Below are 15801 nucleotides of genomic sequence, written 5' to 3' on the forward strand. Positions count from 1 at the left end.
AGATCATGACCTGAGCCGAAGTCCAACGCTTAACCAACTAAGCCACCCAGGTGCCCCTCATTAATATATGTGTATAAAGATGTTCATTTCCTTGATGTTTGTAAAAGGAAAAAACAACAAAAAACATAAATGTCCAACATCAAGAGGATTGTTGAATAAATTATGGTGCATCTAGAACAGAATAAGCCATTAAATAATGATTTATTTTTGATTTGATATTTTTGATATATACTTTGATACCTTTTTGATATATTCCATAATGTTGGAGGTTAATGCAATTTTTATATTAATGAATAAACAGAACGAAATTATTGTTAACTGATGTTTATATCCATGTAGTGTAATAGAAATGATTTTAATTTAATTCATTAGTTTTTTTTTCCTCTGAATTTTCTACAATGAACTTGTATTCTTACCATTAAGAAAACAACAGACAATTTTTAATTACCTGGGGGCGAGGAGAGAGGTGGTAATCAATGTCAAAAACTGTCCTAAGGTCAAATTGGTTAAGGACTGTTAAATAGTGCCCATTATATTTAGTAAAAAGAAAGCATTTGGTGGCCACCATAAAAGCAGTTCTGGCAGAGGCAGAGCCCATTGTCAGCAACACAGGAATCATTATGGCTTAATAAGTTAAAAAAGAAAACCACTTCCCAGGAATCTTGTTTGCACCAAGTGGGTACAGGGGAATCAAATACATGTGCAAATATATCTGTCCGTTTAGAAAAATGCACATTAGTTCGATCTCAGGCCCTCTCACTTGGCAGTCACCAAAACGTGAGCACGCGCAAAAAGTACAGGGCGGTGAGGGCAACCAGGTTTGCTGTAAGAAGTGGGAAAAGAAGCAAGGCCTTATCATTTCTGTATTTAAAAAATAGAGCAAGAATCATGCAAAATGGTAAAAAAATATATATATATATACACACACACACATATATAAATATATATATATATATATATATATATATATATATATATATATATATAAGCTAGTTTAATTGCATTTCTTGATACAACAGTCTTGCAAATCGAGGCACAGCAACTTGGAAATCTGCTACTGCAGCGGGTTAGCAACTACCCTCAGTGCAAAAAGAAAGGCAAAACCTACTGCATTGACCTGGGACCGCGAGACGCCCCGTGCTACCGGCTTTGACCAATTAGAGTGCAGAGTAGGCCGGGCCTCGCCTGTGATTGGAGGATAGGGGAAGGGCAAGGCTGTGGCTCCGGCGCATGCGTCTCCACGGCTGCTGGTCCCGCACCTCCTCCCGCCAGCTCGCCGACTGCTGGGAGTTGCTGTTGCAGGCCTGTGCCCTTACCTCCCGCGTCTCTTCTCCGCCGTCTGCCCACCTCGGCTCAGCGATGCCGGTTGACCTCAGCAAGTGGTCCGGGCCTTTGAGCCTGCAGGAAGTGGACGAGCGGCCGCAGCATCCGCTGCAGGTCAAATACACGGGGGCGGAGGTCGACGAGCTGGGCAAAGTGCTGACGCCCACCCAGGTACCCGAGGGCGGCGGGCGTGTCTCTGCTCCAGGCCTGGAGGCCTCCGGGGAGGGAACCCGGCGGAGATGGGAAGGATGTTCCGGCCTCTGTGCGCCGGCTCCTCAGAGGGAAGGGGGTCGCGGTGCCCACGCTGCAGGCCTGCAGGCACCTGCGGGCACCAGGACCGCAGCACGTGGCGGGCGGAGCTCCGCCTTCAGGAGAAAGTGATCTACTTTGCAGGGACTTACTTCGTGGCGTTGGCCGGGGCCTAGGCCCAGAAACTGCTTGGGCCTTGGGGGCAGGGGCGGGGAGGGGGCGGTGCCCGGGAAGTGATGGCCGAGGTCGCCCCGGCTGCCCCAGAGCCTCCCCTCGGGTCCCAGAATTTTAGGCCACAGTTTGGGTGGCAGAGGCCCCACCCGAGGCCATGTGACGCATTATGTAACAGTGACCAGTATCGCCCCCGGATTCCTCCGTTTGTCTTAGCGGGCAAGAGCAAGAAGCCACCCGAAGGTAAGTTCTAAGTTCGTTCTGCAGCTGGAATGCTCGAGGGCAACAGCCTGCAGTGTTCTACCGTTTGGCCTCCAACGCCCCGGGCCCGAGACCAGACCAGGCCCTGGCTGCTGCAAGCGGAGAAACGAGTGCCAGACACTTGCTAATTATCGGTCATGAAGCTCCGGGGCAATGGTGTGAATAAACTGTTCTGACAGTGTACTGTGTTGGATGTTTACAGAGCTTATTGTTTTAAATAAAGTGCCTCTCTGCAGCCCACGTTTTCCCAGACTCACTATGCAGTTGGGCCACCTGGACTTTCTCATGTTCTGTGCACTTTTAAGTGTCCAGTTAATTCAGATTGCACTTTAGCAAGCCCCAGCCAAGCTCCTGGTCACAAAATCTAGAGGACCTGTCATTCCAGACCATGTGAGGTTGCAGTTTAGAGGACTCAGTCAGCGGCAGGGTTTAAATTCGGACCCCACCTCTTTCTGTTAATAACATGCTAGGGTAACAGCCCTGTAGTGTGGTTGGGACTAAAATAAATAATGTATATTAGTAAGCTCCTGGCTCTCAGCAGAGTCAATAAACTTTAGCTTTTATTAATAACCTACTGTGTGTTACCTTTGAGGAACCTGAAATCAAAGAGTGTTGGCTTCTGCATTTCCGACTTTTTAACTCCACACTGCTTCCTTCCTACAGGTTAAAAACCGGCCCACCAGTATTGCATGGGATGGCCTTGATCCAGGTAAACTCTACACCTTGGTATTGACAGACCCAGATGCTCCCAGCAGGAAGGACCCCAAATACAGGCAAGTTGGGGAAAGACGGGGAACACTAGGAACACCAGGTCATCCAAATATGACCTAGTGCTTTCTGGCATGCTGTGCCAGGAGAATAGACCCAGTTTGGGATGTCCACACCCATGCTTAAGCCAGAGTGTGCATTTCCTACCTCTCAGTCCCTAGTGCAGCAGTCTAGAAACTGTAGCCCAGAGCCACATCTGTCTCATACCTATTTTTGTATAGCCCCATGAGCCAAGAATGGTTTTTACATTTTTAAGTGATTGAAATTGAAAGAATAATGCTTTGTGACATGTGAAAGCTACAAGAAATTCAAATTTCAGTGTTCATATATTAAGTTTTGTTGGGACACGGCCACAATAACTTATTTATGTCTTGTTAATGGCAGCTTTCACACTATCGCCACAGAATTGGATAGTGACAGAGACAGTATGAACGGCAAAGCCTAAAACATTTACTGTCTGGCCCTTTCCAGAAAGTGTTTGCAGATACTGCCTAGAAAATCTCAGAGGGAGGTATTGGGCCCTCTCTTGTGCAGAGTGGTGAGGTTTGTGCTGGCCAAGAAAGCAGGACTGACTGTCTGTGTCATCACTGCATCCTGGCCCAGAGCCTATGCTTTGTGCACACTTGCTGACTGTGCAGTGAGTGTGTACTAATTTCCTGTGTGTTGACTGTCCTGTGTTCCTCATTATAGGGAATGGCACCATTTTCTGGTGGTCAACATGAAGGGCAACGACATTAGCAGTGGAACAGTCCTCTCTGATTACGTCGGCTCTGGGCCTCCCAAGGGCACAGGTCAGTAAAAGCTGCTTTGGGGGGTGAGGCAGGCGGGGGTAGTGGGTGCACATTAGGAGTGGCCCAAAGGGCTGCAAGTTTTAGTTTGGTTCTCAGAGATCCCTTAGCCTAGTGGGGCTTTCAGGCAGTGCAGTTCAACCTCCAAGGCCGTTGCCTGCCAGAGACATTGAGACCTGCAGTGACGTCAGGTGGCTAGAACCTTGGGTTCTGGTCAGATGGCACCTCTGTTAATGATTGCCTCTCAGCCACTAGGCCATCATATGCAGGGAAGTCGGTGAGAGCATTCCGAGGAAGCAGTGTTGCAGAAAGCTTGGAACAGTTTCCGGGGGTGGGCGGTGGGGGTGGCAGTGCCATGCCGCTGCACGTGGATGGAACACAGTTAACCCATCTGAGTTCTACATTCAGCCTTCGCCGGTTCCCATGGAAGACCTCAGAAGTTACCATAGTTTCCAAATTTGTTATAAAGAACTGGCTTCTTTATCTCTTTATAGCTCCTTTCTGTTGCAAGTGTAGGGTGGTATCCTCTTGAAAAGACTTGGAAGCAAGATGTATACTAAAGATACGCACACATGTTGTGTGGTGTTATATTACAGATTACATGTGCTGTGTTACAAAGAGAGGGAGAATACTATACTGAAACTTCCCCATGTCAGATGTTACACCTGTTGTGCATTACAGGGTGCTTTCATTTGCTGGAATAAGGAAGTCAGGTGGTTGGAAACGCTGTCCAGCCGTGTTAGTCTGAAGAGGTACAGGAAGGTTCCTGACAAGAACAGTTGGCCATAGGCTCATGCTTTATCTGTAGACCCTGAAGCTTCAGATGGCTTCAGGCCCTCTCATGTATTCATAAGAGGAAAGTAAAGGTACATCTTTTCCAGGGATCGATTAAGTTCTCTAGGGCAGTTATATAATTAGGCAGTTTAATTATGGGAAGTACACACAGGAGAATAAAGCAATTCTCTCGAGTAGGAGCTGTGTTCTCATTAGCAAAAAAAGCTTCAGTGACTGACTTTTTTTTTTCCCCTTTTGCTTTTTAAAAAATATTCTTTTAGTAAAGTACAATATGCATAGCAAAAAATGCCCAGACCATAGTTGTTTTAGTCCATGAATATTGACTGACAGATGAAGGTGACCCTGTAAGCACCTTTGAACACTAGTTGTTTTTCAGCATCTTTGCTACTTAGTTGGTTGCAGTGAGTTTTACCAGGCACTAGGGTAGGTCCTGCGGTGAAGATGGTCAACTAGACAAACAGCATAGCTTTATGGAGCTCTTTTCTAGTGAGGAGACTAAACTGAAAAGTAAGACTCTTAGAGGAGTGTTACTACGGCAGAAGTGAAGTGGGTGTTCAGATGGGGGTGGTGGAAGATGACTTGCAATCGGGTCCCAGTGGAGATGGGCTGGGAGCCCAGAATGAGATGAGTGGGGGGCAGAGGTGGTAGGAGGGATGAGCAAGGGCCAGGCCCAGGCCCTGCTGCCAGCTGTGGACTTCATGCCAGTTGCAGTGGGTTTTCAGCAGGTGAGTGTCCTGACTCCTACCTCTGTGGGTCCTCAGTGTCCCTCTTGTCAGTGAGGTGGCTGGGTCCCTCCCAGTTGGCACGTTGAACATGAACATGGGTGACCTCTCCATCCTTGATGCCTAGCTGTGTATGCATGCATGTTCCCTTCAGGCCTTCACCGCTACGTCTGGCTGGTTTACGAGCAGAACGGACCGCTGAAGTGTGACGAGCCCATTCTCAGCAACCGATCTGGAGACCACCGTGGCAAATTCAAAGTGGCATCTTTCCGCAAAAAGTACGAGCTTGGGCCCCCGGTGGCTGGTACATGTTACCAAGCTGAATGGGATGACTATGTGCCCAAACTCTATGAGCAGCTGTCTGGGAAGTAGGGAAATGCTAGGAGACAGAAAGCATCCTGGAGGTCTGGAGCAGTGTTCTCAAGTTCAGTGTTGCATGTAGATTTCTCTGCTTTCCCGTGTCCCATCCTCACAGGTGAGGCCTGAGCAATCAGATAGTGGTTTAGAGTGACTTTTCCTTCTGCCTGTCCTTTTATAATTTCAGAGAGTCACATCCCAGTTTATGTTTTGATCAAATTTGAACTCCTTTGTGAGGGATATATTGGTACCAGGATGGGGTCATCACATTGTTAATATGAGAGTAGCAACCCAGAATTTAAGAAAGAAAAAATTCAGGTAAAAAGACCAGGTCTTCTAGTAATAGAGCAGAGCATCAAGGACTCTTGAAGGGAGGTTTAAAAAAAAAAAAAAAAAGATTCGTTGCCTCTGCCTTTGTGAGCTGAGTCTGGAATTGTGCATGATGGCACTTCTGGGTCATGTTTCCACGGCCGTGTCTCTCACCAAGAAAGCCAGAGGCTGGTGTGTCCACTAACCCCCAACATCTCAGACTATTTACTAGGAGTAAGTGTCCTGCTCTGCCTCCTTGAAATAGCAGTATTGGAAAAAGCAATAGGGAGAGTTGCTTTGCGGTTAAGGCACTGCCATTTAGATGAACTACAGGGCTGAGTGAGTTTGTCAAAAATCCCTAAGTTGTCTACCTGTTGAACTGGTCACTCTTCGTCTGTGTAAGAAAAGCCGATCTGGGGTTGCGGACTATTGTGTTAATTATGCTGTTTGCTTATAGTTGAATAAAAGTAAAAACATTGTGTGGATGAATCAGGTCTCTAGATATTTTGCCCTTTTGGGTATGGGGTTTCATAAATGTGGGAAGTCAAGAGACAGCCCCTTTCCCTGACCAGCAGTGATGACCGGGACTTGATTCAGGGACCATACAGAGAATCCACGCTGTATATGTGCCATCAGACTACAGCAGAAGTAACCATTCCATGGGCATGGGCTCCTGGGTGGCTCAGTTGGTTAAGTGTCGAACTTTGGCTCAGGTCATGATTTCACGGTTTGTGAGTTCGAGCCTCACATCGGGCTCTGTGCTGACAGCTCAGAGCCTGGAGCCTGCTTCGGATTCTGTGTCTCCCCCCTCTCTCTGCCCCTCCCCTGCTCACACTGTCTCTTCCTCTCAAAAATAAATAAACATTAAAAAAAAAAAAAGTAACCATTCCAACTTGAGGGTTTAAAAAAAAATAAATCACAAAGCTTTAGGCCAACTCTTGCCCAAAAAGTACCTTTGTTTTTCAAAAGGACTTCTCTCCACCTGAGTGAAACCAGTGGCACACCTTCTCCCTTGGTACTGTTGGGCACAGGAACAATGACCAAAAAATAGGCTACACCTCTCACTGTTCTGACTTGTGATCCATACGGAATCTGTACCCGAAAGGTGGGAGGGTGGGTTGGGGGGAGGTTACAGTTGACCCTTGAACAATTCAGGGTTTGCGGCACCCCTCCCCACCCCGTGCGTTAAAAATCTGTGTGTAACTTTTCAGTCTCCGTAACCTTAACTACTAATAGTCCACTGTTGACTGGAAGCCTTACCAATAACATAAATAATTGCTTAATACATTTTGTGTCTTCTATGCACTATATACCATATTCTTACAATGAACGAAGCTAGAGAAAAGAATGTCCTTAAGAAAATTATAAGGAAAATAGATTTATGGTACCATACCGTCTTGAAAAAAGTCCACATGTAAGTGGACCCATGCAGTTTTGAAACCCATTTGTTCAAGGGTCACCTGTACTTGGACACCACTTAATGTACCAAAAAGAAAGGAAAGGAGATATTTGAAGGTCCACATCACTGACCTGGTTTGTGATGGAGAAGGGGTCGTGATTGGGCCTGGCATGTGCTAAGCGAGGCTGGGTCTTTCCCCCACCTTTTGCTGCAGTTCCTTCTCTGAAAAAACTTGGAAATGCTGCTTTGTGTCCTCTCTGGAGGGGTGGGGGAAGGAAGAAGGTAATTATTTTCTAACTTCAGGGTTTTAAAATTCAATTTTTAAATTGCAAAACGGGCACCTAGGTGGCTCAGTCGATTAAGTGTCCAACTCTTGGTTTCGGCTCAGGTCATGATCTCACGGTTCGTAGGTTCGAGCCCCGCAGCAGTCTCTGTGCTTGATAGTGTGGAGCCTGCTTGAGATTCTCAATCTCCCTCTCTCTCTGTCCTTCCACAACCCCCCTCTCTCAAAATAAATAAGCTTTTAAAAATATATAAATAAGGGACACCTGGGTGGCTCTGTCAGTTAAGCATCCAACTTAGGCTCAGGTCATAATCTTAGGGTTCATTGGTTTGAGCCCTGGGTTGATCTCTGTGCTGATGGCTCAGAACCAGGAGCCTGCTTCAGATTTGTGTCTCCCTCTCTCTGCCCCTCCCCCACTCATGCTCGCAAACTCTCTCTCAAAAATAAACGTTTAAAAAATTAAAAAATATATAAATAAATAATTTGCAAAACAAAAAGTTCTATAAAGAAAACAACTATCCTGTTGACCTTAAAAATAAATATGCAAAATAACGCACACCCATGGTTAGACGAGGAACACAGCGTGGGAAGAAGTGCCTTCCACCTTCCTGGTTCTTCAGGAGCAGTTAGCAGTTTGTGCTTTCTTCAGAAACCTAAATCTCCAGGTCAGCCATATATCTACATATCTCCTCTTTAAAAATTAGGGTCTTGGGGCGCCTGGGTGGCGCAGTCGGTTAAGCGTCCGACTTCAGCCAGGTGACGATCTCGCGGTACGTGCGTTCGAGCCCCACGTCAGGCTCTGGGCTGATGGCTCAGAGCCTGGAGCCTGTTTCCGATTCTGTGTCTCCCTCTCTCTCTGCCCCTCCCCCGTTCATGCTCTGTCTCTCTCTGTCCCAAAAATAAATAAACGTTGAAAAAAAATTAAAAAAAAAAAAAAAATTAGGGTCTTTCTACCCATGTTAGCATACATTGTTAGGCACTGTTTCTTCCCCAACTAATGCACCCCTGTGCAGTATATCTTTAGTTAAAAGGTGCCTACAATTCACATCTATATTTTGAACAAATTTTCTATTGTTATGGGAGTTCTGTAAAGAACCAGTCTAGTTCCCCTACTGTGATTAGATTATTTCTGGTAGTTTGCTATTATAAACGGTGCGTCCACAAACATTTTTCTAGATGTATAAATGCTTTTGCAAGTAATTTAGTAAATTTCTACCATAGAAATAGGTCAAAGGGTATATACATTTTTAGTCCTGATCCTGACAGACCACCCTCCAAAAATGTCATGCTTATACTCAACGTCAATGGTACATGAAAGTACCTTTTTCTCCCCGTGCCCTTAACTGATTTTCTCAAACTTTAAACATTTTAATAATTTGGTATTTATGTGTATTTAAGATGAGGGGAGCCTGGGTGGCTCAGTCTGTTAAGCATCTGACTTCGGAGCAGGTCATTATTTCACGGTTTGAGGGTTCAAGCCCCATGTCAGACTCTGAGCTGACAGCTTGGAACCTGGAGCCTGCTTCACATTCTGTGTCTTCCTCTCTCTGGGCCCCTCCCCTGCTCATGCTCTGTCTCTTTCAGTCTCTCAAAAATAAATAAGTGTTTAAAAAATTTTGTTTTAATAATTTACTCTTTTCTCTCTAAACTCCTGTTTTCTTTGAGACTTCTCTGCTAACCACAGTACTTTCTCACGCATAGAGACTGAAAAATCAATGAGGAATTATGGTAGCAAGTTAGTTTCCTGGTCTAGGACAGGTATAGACTCAAAAATGATTCAGAAAAAGGTCAACAACCCAACCAAAGAAGGTCAAGTGTATGCGCAAGAAGATCACATGAAAAGAATACATAGGAAAAGATATTATAACCTTAGAAATAGGGGGATAGCCTCCCTCAGTCTGTTTTTAATATTTATTTATTTTGAAAGAGACAGAGAGAGATAGAGCATGAGTGGGGGAGGGGCAGAGAGAGAGGGAGACACAGATTCTGAAGCAGACTCCAGGCTCTGAGCTGTCAGCACAGAGCCTGATGTGGGGCTCTAAATCATGGACCAGTGATCATGACCTGAGCTGAAGTCGGAAACTCAACTGACTGAGCCACCCAGGCGCCCCTCCTGCTATTCTTAATTTGCTAGGAGTTCTTGGTTTTTATCTTTTTGATGAATGGATGTAGAACTTTTTCCAAATGCTTTTTCTGCTTCTACTGAAATGATTTCATGAATTTCCCACTTATTTTGTTAATATAGTGATTACATTGATTTTCAAGTGTTAAATCAACTTTGTATTTATGAGGTAAACCTTTCTTGTTCATTGTGTACTACCAACCTTTTTTATTTAATGTTTATTTTTGAGAGAGAGAGGAAGAGAGAGCACGTGAGTGGGGGAGGGACAGAGAGAGTGGGAGAGAATACAAAGCAGGCTCTGCACTGTCAGCACAGAGCCCTACGCAGGGTTCAAACCCATGAACCGTGAGATCATGACCTGAGCCGAAACCAAGAGTCAGAATCTCAACTGACTGAGCCACCCAGGCGTCCTGTAATACAAATCTTTTAAAATATTGCTAGTTTCCGGGCGCCTGGGTGGCTCAGTCGGTTAAGCATCCGACTTCAGCTCAGGTCAGGATCTCGTGGTCCGTGAGTTTGAGCCCCGCGTCCGGCTCTGTGCTGACTGCTCAGAGCCTGGAGCCTGTTTCAGATTCTGTGTCTCCCTCTCTCTCTGACCCTCCCCCATTCATGCTCTGTCTCTCTCTGTCTCAAAAATAAATAAATGTTAAAAAAAAAAGTTAAAAAAAATTTTTTTTAAAAATTAAAATATTGCTAGTTTCCATCTGCTAATATTTTATTAAGCAATCTTATATCCATATTTATAAGGTACATTCATTTATATTTTGCTTTTTTTTTGATAAAGTCTTTCCAGATTTTTTATTATTGAAGTATAGTTGATATACAATGTCATATTAGGTTTAGGTGTACATGATTCTACAATTCTATACATTACTCAGTGCTTACCACAAGTGTAGTCACCATCTGTTGTGTTTCCTATGCTGTACTTTTCATCTCCATGACTTACTTATAACTGGAAGTTTGTAGCTTTTAATCCCCTTCACCTATTTTGTCTGTCCCTCTCCCCTTCTTTGTCAGGTTTTGATATTACATATACACACAACAAGTTGGGTAGTGATCCTGTCTTCTTTATGTCTTGAAAAAAATTGTGTAAGGTTTGTGTTACTTCTTCCTTGAATGTTGATAGAATTCACTAGTGAAACTGTCTGGAATTGAAGTTTTTTCTTGGAGAAACTTTTTATGACAAATTCAAAAAATTTAAAGATATAGAGCTATTAAGTTTCTATTTCTACTTGTGTCAATTTTGGTTAAGTTGGTTTTTTAAGAAATAAGTGTATTTCATTCAGGTTGTCAAATTTGTTGCTATGAAGTTATTCATAGTTTTCTCTCATTATCCTTTTCATATCTGTAGGATCTGTGATGATAACTCCCCTATTCACCCCTGATACTGGCAATTTGTTTTTTCTTGGTAAGTCTAGCCAGGAATTTGTCAATTTGGTTGCTCTTTTCAAAGAATAAGCTTTTGGCTTGGATGGTTCCTTTGTTGTTTATCCTCTATTTTATTTATTTATTTTTTATTTAATATATGAAATTTATTGTCAAATTGGTTTCCATATAACACCCAGTGCTCATCCCAAAAGATTCCCTCTTCAATACCCATCACTCACCCTCTCCTCCCTCCCACCCCCCATCAACCCTCAGTTTGTTCTCAGTTTTTAAGAGTCTCTTATGCTTTAGCTCTCTCCCACTCTAACCTCTTTTTTTTTTTTCCTTCCCCTCCCCCATGGGTTTCTGTTAAGTTTCTCAGGATCCACATAAGAGTGAAAACATGTGGTATCTGTCTTTCTCTGTATGGCTTATTTCACTTAGCATCACACTCTCCAGTTCCATCCACGTTGCTACAAAGGGCCATATTTCATTCTTTCTCATTGCCATGTAGTACTCCATTGTGTATATAAACCATAATTTCTTTATCCATTCATCAGTTGATGGACATTTAGGCTCTTTCCATAATTTGGCTATTGTTGAGAGTGCTACTATAAACATTGGGGTACAAGTGCCCCTATGGATCAGTACTCCTGTATCCCTTGGGTAAATTCCTAGCAGTGCTACTGCTGGGTCATAGGGTAGGTCTATTTTTAATTTTTTGAGGAACCTCCATACTGTTTTCCAGAGTGGCTGCACCAGTTTGCATTCCCACCAACAATGCAAAAGAGATCCTCTTTCTCTGCATCCTCACCAACATCTGTCATTGCCTGAATTGTTAATGTTAGCCATTCTGACAGGTGTGAGGTGGTATCTCATGTGGTTTTACTTGTATTTCCCTGATGATGACTGATGTTGAGCATTTTTTAATGTGTCTGTCAGCCATCTGGATGTCTTCTTTGGAGAAGTGTCTATTCATGTCTTCTGCCCATTTCTTCACTAGATTATTTGTTTTTTGGGTGTTGAGTTTCATAAGTTCTCTATAGATTTTGGATACTAACCCTTTATCTGATATGTCATTTGCAAATATCTTGTCCCATTCCATCCATTGCCTTTTAGTTTCACTGATTGTTTCCTTCGCTGTGCAGAAAATTTTTGTTTTGATGAGGTCCCAATAGTTCATTTTTGCTTTTGTTTCCCTTTCTTCCGGAGATGTGCTGAGTAAGAAATTGCTGTGGCCGAGGTCAAAGAGGTTTTTGCCTGCTTTCTCCCCTAGGATTTTGATGGCATCCTGTCTTACATTTAGGTCTTTCATCCATTTTGAGTTTATTTTTGTGTATGGTGTGAGGAAGTGGTCCAGGTTCATTCTTCTGCATGCCACTGTCCAGTTTTCCCAGCACCACTTGCTGAAGAGACTGTCTTTATTCCATTGGATATTCTTTCCTGCTTTGTCAAAGATTAGTTGGCCATATGTTTGTGGGTCCATTTCTGGGTTCTCTATTCTGTTCCATTGATCTGAGTGTCTGGTCTTGTGCCAGTACCATACTGTCTTGATGATTACAGCTTTGTAATACATCTTGAAGTCCGGGATTGTGATGCCTCTAGCTTTGTTTTTCTTTTTCAGGATTGCTTTAACTATTTGGGGTCTTTTCTGGTTCCATACAAATTTTAGGGTTGTTTGTTCTAGCTCTGTGAGGAATGCTGGTGTTATTTTGATAGGGATTGCATTGAATATGTAGATTGCTTTGGGTAATTTTAACAATATTTGTTCTTCCTGTCCAGGAGCAGAGAATCTTTTTCTATTTTTTTGTGTCTTCTTCAATTTATTTCATAAGCTTTCTATAGTTTTCAGTGTACAGATTTTTCATCTCTTTGGTTAGGTTTATTCCTAGGTATTTTATGGTTTTTGGTGCAATTGTAAATGGGATTGATTCCTTGATTTCTCTTTCTGTGGCTTCATTATTGGTATATAGGAATGCAACTGATTTCTGTGCATTGATTTTATATCCTGCGACTTTGTTGAAATCATGGATCAGTTCTAGCAGTTTTTTGGTGGAATCTTTTGGGTTTTCCATATAGAGTATCATGTCATCTGCAAAGAGTGAAAGTCTGACTTCCTCCTTGCCAATTTGGATGCCTTTTATTCCTTTGTGTTGTCTGACTGGAGGCTAAGACCATGTTGAATAACTGGTGAGAGTGAACATCCCTGTCATGTTCTTGAGCTTAGGGGGAAAGCTCTCAGTTTTTAGAGGAAATTAAAAAGTACATGGAAGTCCATGAAAATGATAACACCACAGCCCGACGCCTCTAGGACACAGCAAAGGCGGTCATAAGAGAGAAGTATATAGCAATCCAGGCCTTCCTAAAGAAGGAAGAAAGGTCTCAGATACACAACCTAACCTTACACCTTAAAGAACTGGAAAAATAACAGCAAGTAAAACACAAAGCCAGCATAAAGGCAGAAAGTAGAGCAGAAATCGAAACCAACCAACCAAACAACAACAACAAAAAACCAGTAGAACAGATCAATGAAACCAGGAGCTTGTTCTTTGAAAGAATTAACAAAACTGATAAATCCCTCACCAGTTTGATCAAAAAGAAAAAGGAAAGGAACCAAATAAATAAAATCAAGAATGAAAGAGGAAAGGTCACAACCAACACAGCAGAAATACAAACAATAATAAGAGAATATTATGAGCAATTATACGCCAATAAAATGACAATCTGGAAGAAATGGGCAAATTCCTAGAAACATTTAAACTACCAAAACTGAAACAAGAAAAGTTGAACAGACCCATAACCAGTAAAGAAATCGAATTGGTAATCAAAAATCTTCCAAAAAACAAGACTCCAGGGCCCAATCATTTACTTTCACCTTATCTGTGTCTTTAATATTTAGTTTGTCTCTTATAGATAGCATATAGTCCTTTTAAAAATTCACTCTGTCAATTTTAACTGGATTATTTAGAGACCGTTAATATATATATTTTTAAGTTTATTTTGAGAGAGAGCACACAAGCAGGGGAGGGACAGAGAGAGAGGGAGACATAGAGAATCCCAAGCAGGCTCCACTCCATCAGTGCAGAGCCTAATGTGAGGCTCAAACTCATGAACCGTGAGATCATGACCTGAGCCGAGATCAAGAGATGGCTGCTTAACCGACTGAGCCACCCAGGCACCCCGTAGACTGCTAATATTTAATGTAATTCCTGCTAATGGTGGGATTTAGGTTGACCCTGTTATGTTTTCTGTTTGCTCCTCTTTTTATATCTCTGTTTTCCCTTTCCTGCCTTCTTTTGGATTATTTGAATATTTTACCTATTGGAATTTGGACTGTTATGCCTCTTTAGGTTTTCTTTTTGTTTTTGGTAGTTACTCCAGGAATTACAATATACATACCTAATTTTTCATAATCTGCTTAGAAGAAGAATACAAAATTCTTCATTTTGTAACAAGTAGAAGCTTCACGTAATAAGTAGAAGCATGGCAACCATATGGGTCCTTGACCCCCAAACTTTGTTATAGTTGTCACATGAATTGCATTTACATACATCAAAACCCTCCATAGATGATGTTAAAATTTTTGCTTTCAAATATGTATATATATTTTAAAGAAAGTAGGATGGGAAAAAGTCTTTTATTTATCTAGATTTTTATCATTTGTTATTCTTCCTTCGTTCCCAGAGATCCAAGTTTTTCCTTCTGGTATCATTTTCCTTCACTATGAGGAACTTCCTTTAGCATTTCTTGTAGAGTAGGCCTGCTGACAATAAATTCTCTTAATTTTTCTTCATCTGAGGATGATTTTATTTTACCTTCATTCCTCTGTCTAGGTGACTCTTCCACAATCCACATGCTTTTTTTTTTTTTCCCTAGGGTCCTCAGATAGTTTCTTTTGTGTTTGGTCTAGTTTTTAGTTGTAATCAGTGGAAAAGACTTGCATGCGACTATGCCAAACTATGCCAAACTAGAATAAAAATATATTTTTTATACCTTATCCTTTCTTTGACAAAATACATTACTCCATTAAAATTGGAGGGGGATGTGGTGTTCTTACATGGGCATGTTTCCACTTGCCCCAGAATATGTTTTTGTTTTTTTAACTCCAAGGATTTTTAAAGTTTATTTATTCTGAAGAGAAAGAGAAAGCAAGCCAGGGAGGAGCAGAGAGAGGGAGGAGAGAGATTCCCAAGCAGGCTCTGTACTGCACTGTCAGCATAGATCCCAAAGCATGGCTCCAACTCACAAACTGTGAGATCCTGAGCTGAAATCAAGACAGTCAGACCCTTAACTGACTGAGCCACCCAAGCACCCCTGGAATATGCTTTTTCAACAGATACATAATTACAGATGGTGGCAAATTCAAGAAAATTTTTTTTTTTTTTTTTTTTTTTTTTTACTCAATTCAACATCACTGGTAAGTGTTGTCTGGTATTCCCTATGACTGTAATTGTTTCAGTTCAACTCCTGGTGGTAACTACCACTTGAATTGTCATGGCTTGTCTTAGTCCACTATTGATTAACCTAGTCCCTTGACTTACTTGTTTCAGTGGAGATTTAAACCATGAGCTCCTACAGAGTAGGGACCTATTTACTGCCACACCCTCCAGGCACACAGATGTTCGATAACTATTTCTTGAGTGAATGAGCAAAATATGATCTTGGCCCTTCTAGTACCCCCTTATCGTTCCCCTTTTCCTTTATCTATGGCACTTATGACTGTGTAAGGTAATTTATTATAATTATTGTGTTATCATTTCCCTCCTACCCCTTAATGTAAACTCCAGGAGGGCAAGCATCTTTACCTTTTTAAGAGACACTGATGCTATGACGTTATGTTTTCTGGCATTGTACCGGACCTATAAGGTACTCATTGAATGAATAGTTGC

General features: G+C 42.4%; 1 protein-coding gene across 1 annotated transcript; it reads left to right on the top strand.

Annotated features, from left to right (window-relative positions):
• Positions 1-1237: 1237 nt before the first annotated feature.
• On the top strand, positions 1238-6232 carry PEBP1 (phosphatidylethanolamine binding protein 1). The gene is made up of 4 exons (XM_047088382.1): positions 1238-1494; positions 2668-2777; positions 3463-3563; positions 5232-6232. The coding sequence occupies exons 1-4, from the start codon at positions 1360-1362 to the stop codon at positions 5447-5449; spliced, it is 564 nt and encodes a 187-aa protein (XP_046944338.1). The 5' UTR covers positions 1238-1359; the 3' UTR covers positions 5450-6232.
• Positions 6233-15801: the final 9569 nt, after the last annotated feature.

The sequence above is a fragment of the Lynx rufus genome, unplaced genomic scaffold, assembly GCF_022079265.1.
Source record: "Lynx rufus isolate CCGP_SWC_20201006 ecotype Redwood Valley unplaced genomic scaffold, mLynRuf1.p SCAF_24, whole genome shotgun sequence".
In the NCBI taxonomy this organism is placed as follows: domain Eukaryota; kingdom Metazoa; phylum Chordata; class Mammalia; order Carnivora; family Felidae; genus Lynx; species Lynx rufus.